This window comes from Cryptococcus neoformans (genome assembly GCF_000091045.1).
Source record: "Cryptococcus neoformans var. neoformans JEC21 chromosome 6 sequence".
Taxonomy (NCBI): Eukaryota; Fungi; Basidiomycota; class Tremellomycetes; order Tremellales; family Cryptococcaceae; genus Cryptococcus; species Cryptococcus deneoformans.
Genome location: NC_006691.1, coordinates 520121 through 544441, shown reverse-complemented (window position 1 = coordinate 544441; position 24321 = coordinate 520121). Strand labels below are relative to the sequence as shown.

The 24321-nt window shown below is 48.7% G+C and overlaps 8 protein-coding genes across 8 annotated transcripts; 4 read left to right on the top strand and 4 right to left on the bottom strand.

Annotated features, from left to right (window-relative positions):
* Window positions 1-283: 283 nt before the first annotated feature.
* On the top strand, window positions 284-1633 carry CNF01860 (proteasome subunit alpha type 4, putative). The gene is made up of 9 exons (XM_571314.2): window positions 284-346; window positions 395-410; window positions 462-488; window positions 541-555; window positions 614-699; window positions 750-862; window positions 914-1080; window positions 1135-1386; window positions 1439-1633. Exons 1-9 carry the CDS (start codon window positions 344-346, stop codon window positions 1615-1617), a joined length of 858 nt encoding a protein of 285 aa, XP_571314.1. The 5' UTR covers window positions 284-343; the 3' UTR covers window positions 1618-1633.
* On the bottom strand, window positions 1601-3116 carry CNF01850 (expressed protein). Its single transcript, XM_571313.2, has 4 exons — window positions 3009-3116; window positions 2834-2959; window positions 2626-2774; window positions 1601-2579 (listed from the first exon to the last, which is right to left on the bottom strand). Exons 1-4 carry the CDS (start codon window positions 3076-3078, stop codon window positions 1731-1733), a joined length of 1194 nt encoding a protein of 397 aa, XP_571313.1. The 5' UTR covers window positions 3079-3116; the 3' UTR covers window positions 1601-1730.
* A 138-nt stretch (window positions 3117-3254) lies between these two features.
* CNF01840 (maintenance of ploidy protein mob2, putative) lies at window positions 3255-4490 on the top strand. The gene is made up of 5 exons (XM_571312.2): window positions 3255-3342; window positions 3394-3632; window positions 3684-3777; window positions 3834-3961; window positions 4012-4490. Exons 1-5 carry the CDS (start codon window positions 3317-3319, stop codon window positions 4281-4283), a joined length of 759 nt encoding a protein of 252 aa, XP_571312.1. The 5' UTR covers window positions 3255-3316; the 3' UTR covers window positions 4284-4490.
* CNF01830 (nuclear mRNA splicing, via spliceosome-related protein, putative) lies at window positions 4454-5824 on the bottom strand. The gene is made up of 5 exons (XM_571642.2): window positions 5681-5824; window positions 5465-5629; window positions 5257-5411; window positions 4762-5195; window positions 4454-4713 (listed from the first exon to the last, which is right to left on the bottom strand). Exons 1-5 carry the CDS (start codon window positions 5767-5769, stop codon window positions 4585-4587), a joined length of 972 nt encoding a protein of 323 aa, XP_571642.1. The 5' UTR covers window positions 5770-5824; the 3' UTR covers window positions 4454-4584.
* A 253-nt stretch (window positions 5825-6077) lies between these two features.
* On the top strand, window positions 6078-15696 carry CNF01820 (Ras GTPase activator, putative). The gene is made up of 23 exons (XM_024657379.1): window positions 6078-6432; window positions 6487-6633; window positions 6682-8097; window positions 8142-9358; window positions 9408-9750; window positions 9802-10020; window positions 10070-10782; window positions 10833-11139; window positions 11190-11284; window positions 11337-11549; window positions 11600-11672; window positions 11726-11806; window positions 11860-11994; window positions 12050-12125; window positions 12177-12388; window positions 12440-12596; window positions 12648-12881; window positions 12939-13222; window positions 13273-13942; window positions 13995-14778; window positions 14838-14978; window positions 15027-15329; window positions 15382-15696. The coding sequence occupies exons 1-23, from the start codon at window positions 6232-6234 to the stop codon at window positions 15434-15436; spliced, it is 8076 nt and encodes a 2691-aa protein (XP_024513023.1). The 5' UTR covers window positions 6078-6231; the 3' UTR covers window positions 15437-15696.
* A 632-nt stretch (window positions 15697-16328) lies between these two features.
* On the bottom strand, window positions 16329-20607 carry CNF01810 (5'-3' exoribonuclease, putative). The gene is made up of 8 exons (XM_024657378.1): window positions 20550-20607; window positions 20334-20502; window positions 20131-20280; window positions 18253-20080; window positions 18000-18203; window positions 17639-17951; window positions 17027-17588; window positions 16329-16969 (listed from the first exon to the last, which is right to left on the bottom strand). Exons 1-8 carry the CDS (start codon window positions 20550-20552, stop codon window positions 16806-16808), a joined length of 3393 nt encoding a protein of 1130 aa, XP_024513086.1. The 5' UTR covers window positions 20553-20607; the 3' UTR covers window positions 16329-16805.
* A 149-nt stretch (window positions 20608-20756) lies between these two features.
* CNF01805 (hypothetical protein) lies at window positions 20757-21568 on the top strand. The gene is made up of 4 exons (XM_024658563.1): window positions 20757-20863; window positions 20934-20969; window positions 21034-21102; window positions 21165-21568. The coding sequence occupies exons 1-4, from the start codon at window positions 20828-20830 to the stop codon at window positions 21450-21452; spliced, it is 429 nt and encodes a 142-aa protein (XP_024514491.1). The 5' UTR covers window positions 20757-20827; the 3' UTR covers window positions 21453-21568.
* A 186-nt stretch (window positions 21569-21754) lies between these two features.
* Window positions 21755-24103, bottom strand: CNF01800 (chitin deacetylase, putative). The gene is made up of 7 exons (XM_571516.1): window positions 24032-24103; window positions 23663-23899; window positions 23305-23500; window positions 22709-23251; window positions 22541-22661; window positions 22383-22487; window positions 21755-22330 (listed from the first exon to the last, which is right to left on the bottom strand). The coding sequence occupies exons 2-7, from the start codon at window positions 23797-23799 to the stop codon at window positions 22020-22022; spliced, it is 1413 nt and encodes a 470-aa protein (XP_571516.1). The 5' UTR covers window positions 23800-23899; window positions 24032-24103; the 3' UTR covers window positions 21755-22019.
* Window positions 24104-24321: the final 218 nt, after the last annotated feature.

Sequence of the window (24321 nt, the reverse complement as noted above, 5' to 3'; positions counted from 1 at the left end):
GAGAGATTTTTGATCTTTCATCCTCGGGTATAATCCACAACCTGCGCCCCTGTCTTTCTAACCCATAATGACAAATCCAGGGGCAAATGGCGAGTGGAGAGAAGGGCAGAGACGTGGAGAAACGTGAGGTGTCGAGTGCGACTGGCTAAATGATCTGCAGCTGCTGCTGCTGCTGGTGGGCAAAGAAGAGCATAATATTCCTTGTTACGTAATATTGCCACGTCAGTGTTGGCCCACACGCACTCGCGTCCATCGACTGCCGCTGTACTGCTACACCTCGTCAGAGCAGCTGTTACAGCTGTACATTTCTTCCTAACCTTCCTAACGACTACATTCGGACATCATGGTGAGTAGACAACAGAATATAAACATACAGAGCTGACACAAGCCCCAGGCTCGACGTTACGACAGTGAGCTCTAGGTCCACAGCCAGCCTAGTTTATATGCTAACTCTTTCCTAGGCAGAACGACCATCTTCTCGCCTGAAGGTATGTCTTGCATATAAAGACCCCCCAAATCCCGCTAACAAGTAGATTACAGGGAGACTCTATCAGGGTATGCATCATACATAAGGCAACAGCTGGAAAGAGAAAAATCACTGACGTAACTATAGTTGAATATGCAATGGAAGCCATCTCTCATGCTGGTACTGTCCTTGCTGTGCTTTCCAAGGAGGGTATCGCTATGGCGGCTGAGAAGGTGAGAATCTAAATTAGATATGGGGAATCACACTGAAATCTCAATTGTAGAAAGTAACTGGCAAGCTTCTCGACCTGTCCCTTACCCCTGGTGCTGGCGTGGGTGGAGAAGGTACGGAAGCATGGATGGGCGGTGGAGGTGAAAAGATCTTTTTGCTCAACAAGTGCGCGGATGCTAGTCTTCTCTTTCAACCCGTATGCTGACCATATCAAAGCAACATTCTTGCTGGTCTCGCCGGTATCACTTCTGACGCCAATTCGCTTGTCAACTTTGCCCGGAATAGCGCACAAAGGCACTTGTTCTCTTATGACGAAGACATCCCAGTAGAAATGCTGGTTCAGAGATTGTGTGATATGAAGCAAGGTTATACTCAATTTGGAGGTGCGCGGAGCTTTGTTTTTTTGCATTTGGATACAGCTGACCGACTTTTTTCAGGTCTTCGACCATTCGGTGTCGCTCTTCTCTTTGTTGGATGGGATCCTCTATACGGCTTCCAGCTCTATCAATCAGATCCTTCGGGCAACTATTCTGGATGGAAAGCGACTTCCATCGGCGCCAATCACTCTTCGGCCACGAGTTTGCTCAAGCAAGATTACAAGGAGGATTTATCTTTAGAGGATGCCAAGGGTCTTTGTTTGAAAGTGATGAGCAAGACGATGGACTCTACCAAGCTTAGTAGCGAAAAGTGTGAGTTCCCTAACGTGGCATGCGATCATGAAATGTGTTTGACAAATCGCAGTGGAATTCGCGACAATGACCCTTCACCCCGAGACAAAGCAACCCTTAGCCAAAATTTACCGTGCTTCTGAACTTGATGAACTACTTCAAAAGCTTGAGCTGGGAGGTACAAATGACGATCTGGCAGAAGGTTCAGGTGGTGGTGGCGGTGGGGAATCCCATGTGGCCATCAGTACATAATTGTAGAAAGATTAAAGATGTATGGTTGTGTATATTGGACTAGAACCTAAAGCATGACTATGATACATGTGCCTACATACAGATGGGGTTTCCACTGTGACCTAATCGTTCATCTATTGCATCGGTGGTACCCCTTCCCCATCACCATCCAGCTCGTCGACTATGGCCTGCTCAGGTGGAGGACCATCTGTCTGGAATCCCAACATACTGCCAGCTAGCAATGGCCTCTTTGATGTTTCTTCCAGCTCTTCCTCCACACCGTGAGTAGCCTCATAAAGGCCTGAGGCCATCATTGACGATCTCTCCGCCTCCAACGCAGCGTCGGCTTCCAACTCCTCCATTGTCAGTGAACTTTTCCGTCTCTGACTGTCTTCCTCGTCTTCTACCTTGGCCTTTTTGTCATCCCCGTCCTCGTCTTGAGGCATCTTTCCTTCCTCGGCAATCCCCAACATCTCTCGCAAAGCCCGATTTTCATCTTCAAGTCGCAAAATCTCCATTTCCCTTTCTAAAGCCCAATCAGACCTGCCTTCTGTGCCAGCATAGCCCCCCGAGGAACCAGGAAGGAATCCGGGGAAGCGTGTCGGCTTTGCAGGTGCACGGGGAATAGTTTTTTGGGACTGAACGCCAGTCGGTTGGGAGGTTGGTGAAGGCCCCCGGAGGTCTTCATCATCAACTTTGTTGGTCCCTGACGGTCCACTTTCGGAAACAAGATGGTTGGAGTTTAAGTAAGGCTTCTCGGCTTGCTCAAGGGCAGGAAGGATAGCAGCGATGTCAAGCTCCGAGTCGGGTTCTTCGCCTTGCATTGAGCGCAGGGCTGAACGAAGAAGGGTTGAAAGGCGGTTCAGTAGGAGAGAAAGAGAGGTGGAGTCGTGTAATTGAGCCGAGGAATGCGCAGTTTGAAGCGTTTGCAGAAGAGAGGTATAATATGAATGGAGGGAAAGATCATGTTGTTGCGAAGAGTGCTGCTGGTGGATCAGTTTGGATCATCATCGCAATATGGCGACGTACAGCTACGCCACGGAACTTGTTCATCACAGTCTCTAGCGTCTGTTCATATTCTTTCAGCAAGGCGTTAAGCTGTTTGTTCTCATGCTGTAGCTGCTGGTTCTCCAAAACGAGATGAGACCCAAACGCCTCAAGTTCACTGTGGAATTCCTCTGCGCCATCGAGCATTCAGCCCATTTGTCCGGCTATGCTACTCATCAACGCAACGCACCGTTTGATATATCCAGATTGAACCTTCGTAAAGGAAACCCTGTACCGACGTGAACGGCCTGGCCTTTGACATTCTCTGCTCTCGCCTTGAGTTGGGCGACTAATGCCCTGTTGTTGGAGAGTTGTTCTATGACGCTGTGAGCTGGGAAGGAGTATGCGAAGGAAGAGCTGCGTACCTGAAAGCTCGCCTACGAGTGACCATAGTCTTAAAAGCTCTTCTTCGAGGTCCATCATTGACCTGGACATGGCTGAAATCTTGTGAGCTAAGCTGCGCTATAGTCTATAGTTCAGCAGCGACACTGCATATGGCCTTAGTACACGGGTTGCTGTTTGAGGTGTTGGTGTTACGTAATGCAACGCGAAGGCCGTTCGTGGACGCGCCTCGTTGTGCTTCGTTCGTTGTAGTAACTGTATTTCCATTAACTCTGGCCCCACATCGCACTCCAGCTTGCACTCTCTCCATACACGCTGCCAGCAAACACCCATGTCAGGCTTCCTCAACTCGATCGGGTATCTCCCCTCCCTCGCTCCCTCCTCCCACAGCCACTGACCAACCTATAGTCGTCTCCGTGCCCCTAAGCGATCCCCCACCAACACTCCCACTCAGCAGGGCTTCTTTGATCCTCTCCCTTCTCCGGGCGTCGAGAACGCCAACCAATCGTATCGGCCTCCATCTCCCGGGCCCAAGCCCCTCTATCTATGTCAGCCGTTTGTGAAGGCCGCGCTCGTTAAAGGTAGTTTTAAGACTATCGTTGCGCCGCCCAAGTATGTCGACATCAACGAGTGGGTGGCCATCAACTGTGAGTCAAAGAGCGTAAATATACCGAATGAATGCTGACATATTTTGCTAGTGTTTGATTTCTATCATAACCTCAATCAATTCTACGGCGTTTTGACAGAGTTTTGCACTATGCAGAACTGCCCTACGATGTCTGGTGGAAAGACGTGGGTTTCTGTGATTCATACGGTATAATGGCAGCTGATGACTTGCGAAAATTCAGTCTAAACTTCCTTTGGCCAGATCACAACCAGAGACTAGTCTCTCTGGCGGCGCCAACGTACATTGATTTCGTAATGAGTTGGTTACAAAAGCTTTTGGAGGATGAAAATGTCTTCCCTACAAAGTCTGGTAAGTTAGGAAGTCCCCCGTTAGAGACTCTACACTTAACACGCATTCAGGGAAACCGTTTGACCACTCATTTGCCTACACGGCTAAGCACATCTATAAGCACCTTTTCCGTATTTTTGCCCATCTTTACCATGCCCATTTCGAGCAAGTCCTCCACCTCTCCATCGAAGCGCACTTCAATTCTCTCTTCGCCCACTTCCTCGCATTCGGAAAAGAATTTGATCTTTTGGTAATGAAGGACCTTATGACCACCCAGGGTATGGGACAAGGTGTTGCGGAGTTGAGCGAGAAGTGGAGGCAGATGGGTATTTTGGAGTCATAAAAGAATCGGAAAAATAATGCGTCAGAGTTGATCTCTGGATTTCACGGAACGAGTGAGAGATGATGAGAGAGGATAAGGTTGCATAGCTCTGCATTGGGTGGTCTGTGGCTTGTCAACCGAGGTGGACCCGTTGATACGGCGAGAGCAATTAGTCAGCTGTTGTAGATTCTTGTTTCATATATATGCATGCTAGAGACGATATTCATGATTATAAGGGTCCGAGCGCTACCGCCTGGAGTTGTGCTGCGTTTGAAGATTTGTTACATCTAATACAACTATCTATTGGCGTTTACTAGGGCTCTCAACGAGACCATACTTTGATGGTCCCATCGTTGGACGCGGTGATCATTTCTTTACCTTTGGGATGAGTGATTATTGAAGTGATTGTCCGTTTGTGTATTGGATTTGGGTCCTTGTCAATTGGCTTTGCCTATTTAAAGTCAGTAAGAGAAGGGGAATTGAACATAAAAACACCTACATCGAGGACGTTCCATGCCCATAACTTGCCTTCTTCGTCACCTGCCAGAGCGAGTCCATCGCCATATCCCCAGTCCATTCCCCATCTTGCAGTTTGTTCTCCCACCTTGTGTCCTTGGAACGTCTGCAGACAACCTCCATCTTTTCTATCAAAAATCCTGACCTTTCCATCATTTGTTCCGACCAGAACACTTTCCTCCGGAGCTGTAGGAGATAGCTTCAAGGAAGTGATTGGCCATCCGACGAGGTCATCCGTGAGTAAACCAAACCGCAGATCGTAAGTACGAATATACCCATCAGATGAGCCAGTTATTATCTGGGGGGACGTGGGCAGTATAAGAGACGTAATGGTGGATGTGGCTTCCTTCAGTGTTTGGATTGGGTCGCGTGAAGATGCACGCATATCCCAGAGCATTACTTTGGCGTCAAATCCCGCTGCATGATATATTAGCAAATCACAGCGGCTCACATCATTAAGTAGGCAATAGGAACTAACCACTTGCCAGTACTTGGGCTTCTTGACTGAAACGCACAGCGTTGATTTTCCCAAAGTGACCTTGCAGCCGACGAGTTACGGCTCCTGAAGCGACGTCCCACAGAAAAACCGCCTTGTCTCCTCCAGAGGATGCAAACTTGGCGTTATCCTGGGCACTGGGAATGTCCGAAATTAGTAGATTAGACATAGGTGAGAAGTTCAAACTCACATATCCAATGCGAGGACTTCCTGGGCGTGTCCTCGGTAACACTTGATTTCCTTGCCTAGTGCAGGGTTCCACAGTCGAATTGTTCGGTCTGCTGACCCAGACAAGAGATACTTGGCTCCATTATTGTACTTTACGACGTTGACCGGAGCCTGGTGAGCGTCGAGGCTGTTGAGGGTGAGCAAAGACTACAGGATGGAAGTGGAGGGCGTGACTCACGTCTGAAGTAGCTTTGTAGGATAAGAGAGTATGCCCGGCGCTTTTTCGTCTGACGGGCCTTTGGAGGGAGCTACTTTTGCGACGCTCATAGTTGCAGCTGTGCGCTCTCTACGTGTCCTCCGTCTACTACGCCTTTCAAGTAGTTCGGCTTTCGGCTGTTTTCTCTTTCCCAATTGCACTGGCAAGGTCCGTGACGTTTCATCTTACTACTCGTACTACGTACTACTTGCATTATTCGCTGTCAACATGGCCTCGGCGACCTCCGATCATCTGAAACTTAGGGGAAGGGTTTTTTAAAAAGCAGGTGGGCGATGCGGTCCCGCTCCCGTGGGCTGTCGCGTAACAAGGCAATGTCCGAAGCAGACGCGATCGGGATTTGTGTGATTAAAAGATGGAAAAGGTCAGTGCGCTGGCGGTCAAACAAAGATCATCATCGTATCCTCCCATCAACCCGAAACACTCGCCCACAGACGAGTCCAGTCATCCCCTTTTCCCTTTCTCCGTCCCTGGTTTTCCTTCCTTCCTTCCCTCCCTCCCCTCAGTCACCGCCCATGCCCTCCCTCCGCAGGGGCTCGACAGCCTCTCCTCACCATTCCGTCAGCGCACCCAGAATCAAATCGGATTTAACATCAACTTATCCTTCCTATCCATCTCATCATCTCAATGATTCAGCGAGCATAATGAGCAGGCCAGAGAACCAGTCAGGGGAGCAGAAGATACTTAATGCCCTGGTCTCACGTTTGGTAAACAAGGTGACCTCGATTGCGGCAAACATTACTGTTTTCAGGCTGACGTACATTTAACAGCTTCCTTGCAATTCTGGAATCCAGCTTGCTATCTTGGAATCAGATGCTGCGGTCCAATCGACTATCCAATCACTGCTTCAACTATCCGGCACAAGATTGTCCCTCGTCGTTCAGTCGCTGGTGAATGCCCTTGAGGCCTTGTCCAAGGTCAGCACGGTTTGTGACAGGCAAGAGCAGGTGTTGACTTTTTGGCAGTACGCTTCTTCTTCGGCATCTCTGGCAGAAATCCCACTAAGTGTCCTTCACTCCCAAATATATATCCTCTATATCCTCAATCTCTGCTTATCGACTTCATGGCGACAACACTCGCATGTGTCCCCACCACCATCATCAGACCTTCCGAGATGCTGGCCGGATCCCTACGCATTCGAGGACCACCTAGCTAAGCATATGCTTAATGTTCTGGTCATATATACTCGGCTAGTATCTCTCGAGATAGAGTTTGGAGATGTTTCAGGCAACCATGCGCCTAGTAAGGAGTCAAAAGGTTCGGCAACGGCTTCCTCCTCCTCATGGAGCAAAGCAATGTCAGCTAGCTCAGGTTCTTGCTCTTTGGGTACAGGATTTCTCCAACAGCATTCGTACTCCCGGTCATCGCCCGATCGAGATGAACCTCTCGGTGAAAAGCTGTCAGCCACATGTACCACAGCTCTATCGACAGTCACCCAGATGACAAAATTCACCGCTCGGGCTGTCTTCTATCTGTCGGCGTCCAACTGGCCATTGGTCTCTACCCAGATCAGAAAACGGGTGCATTATCTAACTACTACCATCGAAGACTCTCCCGACCTCACCGAACTTCGCCTCCTCGAATGGTCGAATGTAGACCAAGCCCGGCTATCCCAGATCCTTGCCGAAATTTCATCTGCCTTTTCCTATATCAAGCGTCCGGCGCAGATAACAGTGGCTACAATGCTCCGAAAAGCGATACGCAACTGGATTACTATTAATCCTACTGAGTATGAAGCACTGATCGAATCGGGCAAGAAGTTGGAAGGTGGCGCAGATGCCTTGTTTGATGTGCTCCACTCAGCCTCTGATCTGGGATCATCATCCAATGCTCGTCGGACGAAAGCATTCTATCCACTTATGGCGGGGCTTTTAGTCGTTTGTCCGGATATTTTGCGGAGAGTCATGGCAAGGGAAAGTACAAAAGGAAGCTCAGGCCTCTCGAAAAAGATGTCGTATATGGATAGCTTCAGGAAAGGACTCAACTCAACCAAAGGTTTTGAGGCCTGTGCCCTTTCCTATATAGAATTCATGAGTGCCGGTATGGCCTTGAGCCCACGACTAGAGACATCGGCGATACGCAGCCTAATCCACAATATCCAAAATGATCTCAAAAACGCTCTCTTCTCCTCGTCTCTATCCAAGGAGATATCCGATCAGAATGCAATTGTGGAGGGATTAGTAGCGCTCTACCGATTGAATCCAACAACTACGGGTGGTTTGCTCTTCCCTAAGCTATGGAACGACTCCTCAGATGCCAGTAAGATAGTTGCAGTCAAGGCATGTGTTATGATCGCGGTGGAAGGCTGCAGATTACCTTGGTACCCGCCTGTCGAGGACTTGAAAAAAGAAGTCTGCTCCTCAATACGAGGTCTGCTCAAAGTACGTTCACATACTTGAACACGACAATGCTCATACTTTTCTAGGCCCACACTGCTGCTTCCACTCCTGATCGAAATGCTGCTCGACGGCCCCGGGGAAGTTTTGAACTTCCCTCAAAACAAACTGAACTCATATTTGAAATCCTCAACCTCTATTCTCTCGACCCGTCATTTGCCTTTTCAGGCGCTCGTCTTGACCCGAGTACTGATGACTCCGTTTCCCTCTTTATGACCCTCTCATCCCTTATGGTTCTGCCTAATCCCGAGGTCACTCGAGTTACAGCTGCCAAAACTAACGTTACACTGGTCAATTATGTTCGGGAGATGTGTCAACAAAGTGATCATGTGATGAGATTGGCAAGTAACGCGGCTGCGGGCATTTGGCAAATGCTTCTTGATGTTGGCAGACAGGTGCTTTTCGCTTTCCACGACGGTGAGGTGGATGAAGTTACTGCTTCTGCTACAGCTATGCGCGAGATGGCCCATGCTGTCATCCAAATGGCGGAACGGCACCCAGGGATCATGTTCCCTTCACCAAAAGCCCAACCAGCAGCCATGGTAGTTTCTGCAGCAGGATTCGTCTGCATTGTATCGCCCGATGTTGAGCAGACAACCCTTACTCTTCCAACCCTCTCGACACTCGGCAAACTCACTCGAATGGCACACCGCTCTGCTTCAGGCGAGATCATGACTAGTGCCTATAGCACATTCCCTAATAACCGTGCAGATGCCTTCGAGAAGCTCGCTGCCCTACCTGCTGCCATCGGTCGCCAACAACAACAACGTATGATCCGCAGATCCCTTCGTCCGTTGGCTATTGGTTCATCTTTGACTATATCTGTATGGATGGGGCTTGCTTCCATCTGGAAAGCTCTTACGGCCAAGATCGTTGCTGCGGATGCTGGTAACTCTATCTCATCAAGAGAGAAGCGAAGAATGATGACGGTGGATATTGAAGGTCTTGACGCGGAAGAGTCAAAAGAATGGCAGAATGCTATATCATTTTTAGCCGCGCTAGCCAATGTTGGGCTGACCAACCTCAAGCCCAAATGCCTTTCCGAAGTCATTGGCAAGGAAGGTTTTCTTCCTGCAGCTTATGACCAAGATATATCTGATCCGGGAGCCTTGATAGAGGCTTTCATCAGGCAGTGTGTCGAATTGCTTGCAAGCAATTCCATCGCTGTGAGAGAGTCGACCAAGGCGGCGCTTGGGTCTGAATTGCCTACAACTATGTGTCGAGTGTTAGTAGCGCAGATGATCAAGTGAGTGAAACTGTCACAATTCGTCTGATTTTGGCTGATCAACCATTAGACTGCTTTCCCATGCAATTAATCCGTCAGGTGTCAACATATCAGACTCTTTTACGAGCTTTGTTGAACAAGCTGTCGCCGTTCTTCGGCTTCAAATAGACCGAATGGGTCCTGACGATGACGTTCCCTCAGTCCAGGTCGATATGGGCGAACTTCTCTATCTGCTGGGAAAATATATCCAGAGATTGGGAAGAAGCGATCTTTTCTTGAGGTTGAAAACGAGGTATAGCCAGCTGATGGAAGCAGCCTTGCGAAAGCCTGATAATGTCTTGACCACCAGTGGTGGCAAATTAAAGACTGCCGCATTGGAGTGGCTGGCGGAGTGGTCAATGGAGACCTCGAAAGTGAGTCAAGAACACCTCATTTATGAGCCATAACTGACCTGATCCTTACAGGACAATGATGTCTACTCCACCTCCATGGATTCGAATGCTCGGTACCAGAGAGAACTTGGTCATGCTTGCTTAAGAGCTATGGTGCCAGTGACTGATGGTCTGCAGCTAAGCGCAGGAGGAGAAGAGTCTGAAGATCCTCAAGGGGTACTAAAATCGAGATTGTTTTACAGACACTACCGTCAATTAGTCAAAGTAATTGAAAAATCGAATTTAGAAGAGGTAAGCCTCCGGCTATATATGCAAGCGCTCGACATGCTGATTTGATTAGGACAAGTCTTCAGATCAACTCCCCTCTGTACATGGTCAATCCTCTTACAAAATAGCCGGTCCTGATGATGCCCCTACTCTTGCCATTCTGGCCTTATCAAACCTTCTTTCCGCAAACATTGACGTCGGCCTCAAACATTGCCTTTCACTCGGATACCATGAGGATCCCACCCTCCGCACAGTGTTCATGCAGCTTCTCACCAATGTACTCCAGCAAGGAACGCGGTTTGGAGGTCTTGCAGCAAAGCGTATATCATATGCGCCCAAACTGTACCTCGAGGGGCTGACGAACCCCAATCTGGCGTTGGCCCTCGCTATGGTAGACGTCTGTCCACAGACCGGAGCTGAGGTGGATGAATTATCGACACTCCTATTCAGGGTTTTCGAAGGCAAAGGGACATTGCTCGGGTTGATGCGGGTGTTGATCGAAAGGGAGGTGACCATGACCAACCACGAATCTGAGCTGTTTCGAGCCAATTCCATCACTATGCGCATGATCACTATCTTCGCGAAGACTTATGGCTACAATCACGTACGGGCCACTCTGCAACCGCTCATATTGTCGTTGGCAGAGAAGCCTGCGGAGTGCTCGTTTGAGCTTGACCCCAGGAAAGCTGCTCCCGGTGATGATATCGAACGGAATTCAGACCATCTGAGACTCATGTGTCAGGCCTTGCTAGATCTTATTTGTTCTTCTACCCCCCGAGTTCCTCTGTAAGTAATGGTAAAAAATTCGGTACGGCCTTTGCTGACGCCGGATACAGGATGTTCCGCGCCGTCTGTCACCACATCTGGGAAGTTGTAGACGACCGATTCCCTGACTCTCGTCACTCTGCTGTTGGATCTTTCATTTTCCTCCGCTTCTTCTGCCCCGCTATTGTCTCTCCCGAATCAATCGATCTCGATGTCAACCCTGACACTCGGGAGACTCGCCGAGCGTTATTGCTGATTACGAAAGTTATCCAGAATCTGGCAAACAACGTTGTCTTCAAGGAGCCACATATGAAGGTGCTCAACCCCTTTCTCTCAGATAATATTAAGCAAGTAACAAAATTCCTGTCTGATATTGCCGTAAGTAATCATTTTGCTGGGACGCCTCAGGAACTAATAAGGTAATGGAGATTCGCCCCAAGACTATTGAAGTTCAGAACGCAGCAAAGACCTTCCAGGAAGAGGCCGAAAGATCGCAAGACCTGGATGGAGATGATGCCATTATGTGAGTCAACAATTTACCTCGCAGAATCCAACCCATTCTGATTCTCTCCCAGTCATCGATTTGTCTTCAAACATCAGGCCAGACTGGAGGCATCACTTTCATCCATGCCTAAATCATTCAGACATGCTTCGAACTCCAAACTAGCACGAACTGAATTTGATGGGCCAGCAGCATTGGAGCGGTTGAGAAAGGTAATGAACGCAACCGGTGCACCTCCCGATGCTACTTTGCTTCCCGCCTCTGTAAGAGGTCAAGTTTATGATGAGTAAGATCACAGCCGGTCATTATATGGCGCCAGTCTGATGTACTCTACAGGTTTATGCGACATAATCAAGGTCGGAATGTAGACAGTGTGCGAGAAGTTTTTTATGAGGGATCCGCCAGCCAGGTAAGGACCTTACTTCAAGTGGCATGCCACGTTACTGATTTCAACGTTTGTAGAATGGTCGACGTATCTTCTACTTTATCGTCTCAAGAGTGGCTTTAATTGATTACGATCTGTTAGCTTATCACGTGTTCTTGGTGAGTTCGCTCGTTACGTCTCTCGTCAATCATAATGGTTGATCATGTGGTAGACCTTGGAAAGGGTCACGGAGTACTTTGATTTAATTATCGATCTGACCGATTTTTCCCACTCAACTGAGTTGCCGATGGTCTGGCTAAAAAAATCGATCCAGCTGTGCCCGTCGGGTATTTTATCATGCCTTAATGTGGGTGCTGAGAAGATCAAAGTGGTTGTTCAAAAAATATTGACTGAACCGACAGACATTGGTCTTCTATAATCCTAATTCTTATGCCCGTAAAAGGTTGAGACACTTGATCTCGGAGCTCCTAACCATCAGTAAGATTCTTCCTGCCAACGCATCGTGCCCTGTGGCTTACCAAGTGTCAGGTGCTCCTGTCGGGAAGAATGTCGTTGCGGCCAGTAGTCCATCTGAACTGGTCGACCACATCCCCTTTAGCAGTTTGGCCCTTCCTGAGCATACAATGGCTCTCGCCTATGAGGCTGATCACGTCTTTACAAACCTTGTTTGCTTGTCAGATCACGGTATGCAAATACCCGTGGTTGTCAAACTCGGACAAGATTGTCTGCAAGTCGCATCTGTGAGTTCAACCGTGTTAGTGTGTGAAGAAAAGAGCTAATAATACCTGAAGTGGCGAAAACAAGATCTCACGTCTTCCCTCAAGTCTTATATCATTGACGTTGTCAAGTTGAACGCCATTGATGACATTATCACTGGTGGAGGCATTCCCTCAGATCAATTAATAATCAAGCACTCGCAGAAGGAAACACTAACCCTTCTTTCACGAAGTGAGTGTTGTGTCAGCATTTTGTTCTCTCTGTAGCTCATTTCTGCACCAGAGCGTAATGAGATGGTTCATATAATTCGATCTGCTCGGTCCCGGCTCAAAGAAGACACGCCTCTTAATTCTCGCATTCTGAGACCTACGGATGTTCCCGCCACTCTTCTAAACGTGGCCCTCCTGAATTTGACCTCCAGCAACGAAACTCTTCGAATGGGGGCATATGTTTTGGTGAACGAGCTTTCTCAATTCTTCAAATACAGTCTTGCTTCGCGGGTGCTCAAAGTGTCTGGTAAGAAATTTTGGTAGGCATTGGGATGTTCAGCTCACTCACACGTCGACCATTCAGCTGGTTTGACCATCCCCAACAATTCCCTCTCTTGGGTCCACGATTTGTCCCGTGCCTTAGCCAGCTCTGCCTCCCATCTGACTCTAGAGTTCCTCAAAGAATGGGTTATCGGGTTTTCCAAAGCTGATACACCCCTTAAGACAGCCTCGCTTCAATATGTCGGCCCTTGGTTAGCCAATCTCGATCAGTTTAGCCGCCCGACTAGGGACGATGCTGAGGAGTCTGTAAAACAAGTCAGGGGAATTGTAAGATCCCTGGTGTCAATCACTGTAGCAGAACGGCGAGTAAGTAGCCAATTTTTGTTTAGTAGATGTTACGCTAACAGGCGATTCAGCGATTACACTTAACTATTCAGGAGCATCTTTGGGCACCATTCGCAAGGGCTCACGAGAGCTTGGTTGATATTGTGCTGTTTGAGCTTATTCACGGTGCCATTGATGCCGGATTAGGGAGTGACAAGACAGAGTGCATTGCCGATATCCTTGTGTCTATATCGTCCACTAACGTCCGTGGCAAGGTCATCGCACGTCTCCGCAAATCACTGGCGCAAACATACCTTCGACCATCGAATCATCTTACCGAAAACGCCACTTGGAACGAGGTTTGTGCGCTGGCTCGTATTACTTTGGCTCTAGGCTTCAACCCTACTACTGCCCTCGATACTCAACTATTCCTTCCCGAATTATTCCATGTTGTCACCCTCCTGTTAGGAGCAGGCCCGGTCATCATGCGTCAAACAGTGTATGGTCTTTTGGTCAGCATTATTCACTCCTTAGCTTCCAATGCCACTGCAGGTGAAATGGATGCAGACGCGCTAGCGGTACTGTTAAGAAGACTACAGGAACCTGAGATGATGACGTCCTTTGGTGTGATACAAGGCCAAGGGCATCTTGAACTTTCAGGTTTGCCTAGGAAGGATGAAACTGATATACACTTGTTGGATCGTGTGGAGGAGGTATCCAAGTTCCTCGGTGAGGTCCTTGTTGCAGGTGCTGTTTCTGTTGGTGAGTACCTATTGCGACAATATCAACAGAGTACCAGGCTGATCAGCATCAGATTGCGCCAATGCCTGGCGAGCCAGATGGATGGGTCTGGTTGCGGCGACGTGTTTCCAGCACAATCCCGCCACGCAGCCCCAAGCCTTTATCGTTCTCGGCTATCTCGCATCTGAGGAAGTGGATGATGATCTCATCTATCAAATCCTTGTAGCAATGAGCACTGCCTTATCCCACTTCATTGAAAGCGATTCTATCCTCATTGTCAGTATGCTGCGATGCCTCAGCCGCATCGTTCCTGGTTTGTTCCCGGATAGCCGATACGTCGCCAGTCTTTTCTGGCTGGCGGTCGGTGTCCTCCAACTTGGCTACATCCCACTTTTTGCCCCTGCTCTAGAGTTGATGATCACTGCTCTTCGTTCAATCAACATGGCCAGCGATGGAATACAATCCACTGAGCTGATGGAGTACCTATTGGATGCCAGGAGAACCGTTGCTGATCAAGTCAAAAAATTGGATCAAGTCTCCGGCGTATCTTTTGATACGGATATCACGTTTGCGCTGATCGCCATCATATACAAGGGCGTTCGGCATCCTTCTACAAAGAAGTTGACCACCGAGATTCTTCTTGAACTCTTACAACTTGCTGCAAACACAGCGGGATCGAGCGCTGGTAATGGGACGCTTGTCGTTGCCGGCGGTGTAGCTTATTTTGTTGCGCTACTTTCCATTTCGGCCAATTCAGGAGACGAATTGAAGGATGTATTCAAAGCGGCGAGGCTATATGTAGATGTCAGTCATATGGATGTGGAACGTGTCTCAGTGTTTAGTCTGTTATCGATTCCGTGAGTCAAGTTCTATCTTTCAAGACAACATCAAAAAAACATGGCTGATTGTACTACAGGGATAATTCGACCGCTTTGCTGCTTGTCAGTATGGTGGTCTCTTTACTCAACGGATCAGGGGGTTCAGACGCTGAAAAGGCGATTCTGTACAAGTTATTGGCAGATGCTAGTGCTGAAATTCCAGAGGTGCTTGCCATGGCGTGAGTTGAATAACCAGACGTTTTACCCTGCGCTAACAGCTGGCATAGCTATGACTCACTGATTCCCCGCATTGTTTCTACTCTAACATCCACCAACAACACTTCTATCATTAGTTCATCCACCACAATCCTTGAACGGGCTCTCTCCGACCCCAACTATACGTTTACCAATTCTTCAGCCATCCCAAGTGCGGATAGTAGCACGTCTCTGCCCCACCCAGGACATGGAAAGGTTTACGCGTCAAGTATCAGCTCAAGCCCTAGTGCGGGTGCGGCGAGAGAACAAGTGTTAGATGACCTTGGAATGAAGGGGCTTGCGGAGTTAGCTTTTCCCCAAGTCAAGGTGGATAGGTATGTGATACAATGTTCGTGAACTAATGCAGCCGGCTAATTTTTGATGCAGGCTTAATATGATGGCGAAATGGGTTGCCTCACTGATCGAAAACTTTACTATCTAATTACCCTCACGAATACTTGTATACGATAATAATACCCTGCATTTTCCCAGTTATATCATATTTTACGATACCCATTCATCGTTTCATACTATTCTCTGTTTAACGAAGATCCATGACAGACGATATGTAATCTTATAGACTGACTGTTCCCTTGCATCTCATCTTTTTTACGAATTGATTTTGGGCGTGTGTTGGCGAGGCATGAGTAACAAGGCTATCTAATTACCCTAACTTGGAGCAATGAATGTACACGAGCGATACCAGACCCAGAATGCAACGGTAGTACGAGGAATGGATAAAAAACGATTGGATATGGCAAAGAAGTGGTCCCCAATAATTTAAAGGTTGCACTAGCCTACTACTGGGAAGCACTGATATTGACGTAACGCACAGTACAACTATTTTTCAGCTAACCTCGCACACACTATAAGTGACCCGATGAATGAAGTAAACGAAACCTAGCACTGCAAATGTAGTAAAGACGTTACTCAGTATTGCCTGCTTGACTCTCCTGCCACGTGCTGCATTCCTTGGCCCGGCTGATAACTGATGATGGTACATTACTCGAGTACTGGTACTACATCGCTCGATCGTCCAATTGACCGAGCTTTACATCCTCTGTTTTTGGCATAGTGCTCGAGTCTAATACGCCAAAAGAAAAGAGTATCAGAGGTTGCCAATGTATGGGCTGCTGACGACGATGAAGGACGAGAAGGCGTATTAGGAATGAAGGGCAAGGAAGAAATAGAACGTCGGTAGCCGGGAGTGGTTAATAGACTTGTATGTGACATTCAGATTGGAAATCGACCAGCTTTGTATCATTGTAAAACCTTCAGTAACAGCTAGAGTGGGCAGTGTCATTAAACTATCTGATGGATAGGAGGCCGACGACGCCTAGGGTGGGAACGAGGAGGACTTCATCCAATTCCGAGGGTGGGAACAACAAAGAGGCTTATTAGGTACAGAGCTCGTCGGGAATTGTCATCTGTCGAAGAGACTGGAGAGTATGCAGCGTATTTGAGTGGCTTGATCGTCTTTTAGGTGGTACAGGGCGTTCGCAGGGGAGTAAAAATGGCTCTGTCGGAGGAAGCTTAGGTATTGTGCTCGAAAGAGAGTATATGATACCTGATGATCGAGCGTAGAATGGCTATTATGACTCTTTAACACGCGCAGTTGCAAGAGAACGTAGTAGGCAAAGGCTGAAGGTTGCAACTCGGAAATAAGCATATACAAAGGATATGAAGAAGAAAAAGAAAGAAACAACAAAACTCCTACTTGACAGATGTGAAGGATGTTCTACTATTATGTTAACTTCCTCTTAACGGCCCTCCGTCACCATTTATCCATCTTTTACTCCTCCCCTATGCGTCTACCTCCTGGAGGGATAAGGATTATAACCGCCGCCCCTTGGCGGAGGAGCACCATAACCATATCCTCCGCCAGGTGGTCTACCATAAGCTGGTGGTGGGGCAGAATATGGGTTGGGTGGGGGCAGCGGTGGTACGTAGGGACGCTGACCATAGCCTCCTGCAGCTGTGACGATGTTAGCTCCTTGTTCTTCACTATAAATATAAAGGAGATCAAGCTCACCATAAGGTGCTGGTGCTCCATAACCTCCGGCATAAGGATTTGGTGCTGCAGCATAGGGGTTACTGTAGCCATATCCACCGGCTCCACCTCCGTAAGACGATACAGGCGGCCTTGATGGCAGAGGTGCAGGGGCGCCGTAGCCGTAACCAGAACTACCCCCATAGTTCGACCGAGGCGGAGGCGGTTGGTAGCCATTGGTCCGTGGCGGCCCACTCTCGTACCTGCCTCTTGCCATACCCGGTCCACCTGTCACATTTCCGTTTCCACCGCCGTTGTGCCTGTGACCTCTTCTTCCACCTTGACCACCACGTCGGACCCAATCCTTATCGCTTTCCGTCAGCCTTGCAGGCTCAGGTTTATATCCTCTCAGAAGAATCGATCGATGAGGATGCGCTTGGCGTGGGAAGTAATATCGGACGGAGATAGAGTCGTTGGGGTTAAGATCAGGGCATTCGGAGATACTGGGAATAGGCGTGTCGAATGTGGACGCAGGGACACAGTTGGGATCGGGTAGAACAGAACCAGTTATGCCGTACGAAGCTTTGGTGTCAATCGGTATAGGCTGAAAGAATGATCAGCTGACAAACTTTAAAGACAAAACCGGCCACTTACCTTGCTTACGTCTTTCGCTCTTAAACCATACAACTTATCACAGAATAAATCATACAACGGGTTCTCGTTGGCGATAAACATAACATTGTCTCCCCAACTGTTCCTTCTCTTCTCGTCATCAGACAGGAGCTCTTCCTTACTCTTCAAAGCGGTCAAAAGGCGGTTCTGATCGATAAAGGGCAAGAGAGCGACACCTTGCCAAGCCATTTTTTTGCCGTTCATATCGATCTCAAAGTCGGGAGGGTAAAAGTCGAGGATGGGGGAGTCTTCGTCAATCATGAGAGTCTGTAAAGGTTCAGGCAGATGAATTCGACTGCGATGAGATTAGCACCCGCTTGATGATCAGACAATGATAACATACCTAGCGGCCGGGAAAACACCTAAAAGCTGTGCAAACGGCTTGAAAGGTATGCTGGTTTCGAACTTGATGTCCATAGACCCAACGTCGCGGAAGTCTTGAGCAAAGGGAGCATAGTGATAAGGATAGAACCAATCCCAAGCAGGAACGCCCTGGTAGTAATATTCAAGAACCCAGCAGAGTCCTTCCATATAGGACTTGGTAACCCTATTGACGATGTTAGCTGCCACATTGAGCATGATGGCACTGGACTTACTTGTCAATGAATTCTCTCTCTGACAATTTTACACCGAACTTCTTCTCATAATATCTTTCTCTATATCCGGGCTCCCATAGCTTAACATCATCTTCATAGTCGACCGTTCCGTCTGCATTGACCTTGAGCTTTTTCTTCGGAATAGGCTGGTCGGCTTCGGGATTAGGGGGAGCATCGTCGTCGTCGTCATCGTCATCCTCCTCATTGCTATCCTCATCACCATCGGAATCGCCCCTCTTTCTCTTGCGGGGAACGTGTGTGGGGTCTTCGTCGTCCTCAGGGGTAGTAGATTCGTCATTTTCAGCCACGGTGGCATCACCGACGGGCGCCTCACCCTCATCCTCGTCCGTCTGGATAGCGGGAGGAACCACCTCTTCATCAACACCCTCTTTCTCGCCTTGCTCTTCCAAAGTTCCCCTCGCTTCCTCCTTCGTCAGCTGCTCCTTTTCCTCGTCCTCCGTCCTCTCAACAGTAACAACCGCTTCATCCTCTTCCTTTCCTTCTTGGGCAATCGCCTTTTTGTCGTCGACATTCACGTCATTACCACCCTCCAACTCAGCCTTGAGTGCCTGAGCCGCACTCATGTTTGCCATCCTGATCGCCTTGCGATTCTTGACTATATCCGAGTTGGAGCCAGCCATTGCCTTCTTTGCCTTTTGGTCCTGATCCTCTGGTTGTTTAACTGCATCCTCCTTGGGAACGAGGTCGAATGCCGGTCGAGACGGCAACGATGGGTGAAGAGGACCGCCACGGGCGGTCGCAGCGGGGTTATCAACAGCAACGTACTCTGTGCCGTTTAGAGTCAAGGTGTTACGATCCTCTTCACGCGCCTTATCCTCATCTTGTCTCTTATGCTCTTCAATCCTCCTACGCTTCTGGGAATGCTCCTGACGCTCTTCATCATCCTTCCTCTTCTGGAAGATTTCATCCTCGGACTTGGCCAACCCTTCCAAGATAACTTGAGCTCGGTCAAGATTGACTTTGCCGTGGTTGGTAAGGTAACCACCCATCCTCGGTAGCTCCGCCCTCCAGATCTTGAGGAGCACATCAATGGCACCTTCACGGATTTCCAAGCTCGGCAGATGAGGCAAGAAATCGTTACCAACGAAAAAAATCATGAAAATCCAATCATCAATCGCCAATTCGAGGTCAAACGGGAAGGGCATGCCTGGTACAACAAGCTCGACTGCCAAATACTCGCGTAAGCAAGCCACATCAAGGAAGATGAAAGGCTTGGGGTCCTCCGTCTTGGCAACTTCAGCAACATTGGGGTCTTTGAACTTTTTATCGCTCTTACAATTGGCAGCAATATGGCCGACCTTGCCACAGTTTTTGCAAGCATGGGGTCCCTTAGAACTTTGGGCGAAGACGTCTTCTCGAAGAACACGGAAATGAGGTTCGTGGGTAGCAAGCGAAAGCATAATCAAATCAGCGTCCAAACCGTAGATGACATGTGACGTGTTGGCATCCCAAGTGGGGTAGCTTCGCTGACGACGAATCCAGTCCATAATCTTGTGCTCACCCTCACCAGGGACGGATGAGTCAGAGAGGATGATTTTGAGATCTTTCCAGCCAGGATCGGTTGTGAGCTTGTGGGACACCCAGTACTTTAGTGATATTGAGAGAAGGTCCATGAACGGTGTACCAGGGGTGATTGCGTTGGTATCCCAACTCTTGTGGTTGGCAGTCTCTTCTGAAACGGCGTGGCCCATGGCTTCAAACAATTTGATAGCCTCTCTCCTCTCTTCTTCCTTGTCTGCGGCTTCTTGAGCGGCTCTGAAACGACGAGAACGCTGTTGATTCATCTTCGCTCGAGGAGCAACACCATCTAACCGGTTATCAGCATCAGATATCGAGCTACAAAAGAACCAGGCTCACCGATAGCCATCATCAAGACTTTTCTCGGCCTGCACATGTTGACTACCCTTTCAGTATACTTGAAAATTTCCACCATCATTTCTTCTTCTGTCTCTGGTGCGGGTCGGCCTTCAGGGTGCGTACAGGGATGCACGATACCGTTCATATCCACTGATCAATCTTCATGAGTGGTCCGTCCGGCATGCTAACGACGATCAACTTACGATAAAGATTATCCACCTCGAACCCGTTAGGATTGGGATTTTCATATCTTATAGGCTCCTCGACAATTTCGCCATCTGGACCTCTGATCTTCTTGGGAGTGTCCTCTTTCACCCGCTCGACGATCTTGGGGTACTTCTTAGAAAGCCATCGGAAAAGAGCTGGAACACCCTGCGGACGAGTTAGCGTGGGTTTAAGGAGGATATCCGTATAATTACCATTCTTAAAGTATTCAGTCGAACTTTGGGGGTTGGAAGGAAGAAGAAAAGGAAGAAGTGACAAGTCAAGGCTGGCCGTTCTTCCTGCGCCAGCCAAAACCAAAGCTGCAGAAAGCGGCAAATAACCGGTTTACGTAAGTGAAATGGATTCCAGGGTATCATTATACGAGCGTCCACTTTCTGTTGTCTTCCGCTCGAACAACGCCTGCAACAATCACTTCAGGCAACTCGGATTGTTATCGTGCTGCATTCCTATAAGACAGACGACCCCATACCCGATGGTGTACATAAAAAACTGGACAGACTTCGAGGCCGTAAGTCGTCATCAGTGTCACCTATATGGGCACGCTCTCGTTCAATATGTGCTGACGCATCGCCATGTAGGCCGCAACAGATCTCTACGCGCGATCGCCTAATAAGGTGCGTATATGACAATAGAGATATATCAAGACTTTTGAAGGCGCAGGGCTGACAACCATCAAAGGTTCGATATTGCGTCAAGTTTCAGCCAAAGACGGGGCACCTTGTGCTCAAGATCACCGATGATTTAAAGGTTTGTACTTGTCTTCCAGTTAATGTCCGCCGGACGATCTAATTTTGCCTTGCTGTCCACAGTGCATCAAGTACAAAACATTCTCTTCCATCATTCTTAACCGGTTCGACTCCCTTAACCTCCGCCTCTTATCTTCCATGTCCAACACCAAAGCCCGACCTAAGACGATCATCTCAACAACAATTTCAGCCAGTGAAACACCAGAGCGAGAAGGAACGCCTGTTCTTGCTGGGGCGAGCGTGGAGGCTCCACCTTTGGCAGTAGCTCCAGGGGGTCAGGAAGGAATGAAGCAAGGAGCTCAAGGGAAGTCAAATACGAGCGGAAAGAAGAAGAAGAAGGGGAAAAGATAAAAACGGATTGTATGTATCACGCTTTAATTGTAATAATGTTGGTGTCGGTTATATGCTCTGGTCATCAAATACGGAGAAACAGAGAGTACATATTAAGCTGCTGACAGGCGAAGAATAGACGCTAAAGCCAACTAAAAGTCTGCACTGGACTGAGACCAACTGCTGTAGGTTGTAGAATTAGGATGGAGAACACGGCAGAATTCTGAAAATCAATGTGAATTTGGCATCGGCGTAGGTCATGAATCTTCTAAACTAGCAGTGAGACAAGCGGATCTGTGAATCCACCCATTGAAAGCTTCTTCGCGAGGTATGCATGACAGCACGCTCTGATTGATCGAATGAAAAGTACCACGAATATTTAAGATTTGAAAAAGTCCATGATATTCATGACGGATCAAACTCTGGAAAGTCAAAAAGACAAATGATTCACAATGAAAGATGGTTCAGCTGTTGATACTTTATGGATTAAGGCAAAGTATAGCCCAAGTATAGTTCCATAAGACACACTCCCCCCCCCAACCCCCCCGCCCACCCCATCGATCGTTAGATTGAAAGCCTTGAAAATATTTAGGCGACATATACCATACCGACCGCAACGGCGGCGAGAGCAATGAGAGAACCGCCCATGGTGGCTGATCGACCAGACCCGCTGGAAGAAGAGTCAGAGGTGGCGCTAGCGGAAGCGCTGGCGGCAGAACCACTACTGGTGGTAGCAGCAGAGCCAGCGGCAGTGCTGCCAGTGGCCTCAGAAGGAGCGGAGACTTCAGCACCGGTAGCAGTGCCAACAATGGGCTGGAAGTAGGTAGACTGAGTGCCGGTCGCAGCAGTAATCTGAGTAGTAGTCTGGTTGGATGAAGTCTCAATGTAGGCTTCGGAAGCTGTATATCATCTCAGTCCACGACATTCTTCTGATAAGGGGAGGCGACTTACTGTCCTTGCCCAAACAGTTGATGATGGATTTGAGTTGGTATGTACCGTTGGCGATAACTTGAGGCAAAATGTAACCAACAGCAAGGTCGACACTCTGTTGGTAGACTGTAAAGGTATACATCAGGATTATCACTGCATGATGGATAGACCAGACTTACTGTCGTGTTCAAGAGTGATGAAACCAGTGTCCAATTGAGGGGCGTATTCGGTGAGAATCTTCTCAAAGGTCTCATAAGAAGAAGCGCCGGTGGCGGTACCACCGCTGATGTGCCAGTCGTTCTGTCATTTCGTTAGTAAGATCATCGCGAAAGTCAAGATGAACCTACAGTGTCAAAGTTAACAGTGGTTGAGCCATCAGTGTAAGAAGTCCAGATAACAGGGGTCAAGCCCATCTGAGCAGCAATAGCTCGAACACGGTCATCAATGTCACCGTAAGGGGGTCGGAAAGTGTTTGGGGTGACGCCAAGGGTGTCCTTGATGACCTTCATTGTCCAACCAAGCTCGGCAACAATCTCCTCGTTGGAAAGAGTGGTAAGTGCGGGGTGAGACCAGGTGTGGATAGAGATCTCGTGGCCGGACATGTATTCAGTTTGGAGCATCTCGGGTCGAGAAAGGACACGAGAGCCGACAACGAAGAAGGTGGTCTTGATGTTCTTCTCCTCAAGGTAGTCAATTAGGAGAGGGGTGAAGGGAGAAGGCCCGTCATCGTAAGAGAGACCCCAAACATTCTTGTCAGGGCACTCGACAATGTCGGTTTCCCGAGTGCAACCACCACAAGTCCACCAGCATCGACCGTCGCTGATAGCACCCGCATCAGTAGAACAATCGCCCGTTGTCACATTATAACTGGGCACCTTGGACAAGTCGATCTAATCCGACTGTTAGCTCTTCTGGTGCCTTTTCGGACTCAAACGCAATTCACCTTGGCCATCCAGTCCTGAACCAAAGAGGAGTTGGTAGGAGGAATGACATCTAAAGCTGGATAATCGGCGATGGTGAGGGCACTGGTAGGGAGGACAGGGGCACCAGAAATGGTAGGTGTGGCACCGGCCGTGAAGGTAGAGTAGAGGGCCACGGTAGAGTCAGTGGGAGCACCAGATGTGAGCTCACTCAGAGCACTAGAAACGCATTGTCAGCAATTTGGTGTCTGAAAAGATATTTTTGAATAACGAATCAATGAGCGGGAGGGTGGCGGGCACGGTTCGCGCGTGCGCTTGGCTCATTGTTCGCTGTGCGCTGTGGCAAGACTGGCGGTTAACGAAAAAGTTGAGAGTACTCACGGAATGGAGAAACCAGAGGGACCGGTAGAGTCAGCAGTCTTGGTCAAGATGCTACTGTCGACCGATGTGCCTGTAGTCTGGGCCATGACACCAGCGAGGGAGACGAGAAGAGCAGAAAAGGTGGCGAACGTAGACATGGCGAAATTCCGCTTCTGGATTGAGGAGGAAGGGAAGTTGACGAGAGATAAAGAGCGATAGAGTTGAAGATGCTGAAGAGCTGTTTAAAGTTGGATTTTTCTTGCTGACAAGTAAGCGGTGCTGCAAGTGCGGCAATGTGACAAAATGCCAAGAACACGAAAAGGGACGTCGGGTAACGCGGGGAGACGCGTCTCCTCGTGTGGGAATGGCAGCAGCGAACGTCGCACTCACCGGGATGGAGGAAAGGATTGAAGAGCTGCTCGAATGGGAGGAGGAAAAGATGGGATACAAAGTGTAGTCTGGAGAGGATAAAAGTTAACGATGACAAGAGCAGGGGCACGCGTTTTATCCTTTGGCTGACGGCTGGAACGCCCAGGGACCCGGGAAGTAAAATCACGGTAACAATCTACCAAGGCGCGCTAGAAATGCTCTCCCTGATCTGTGCAACACCGTTCAGCTTTGGTCGCGTTGTGCTGTTGTCGTTCCGATGCTGCTTTCCTTCACGACGCGTAGCGATCCGT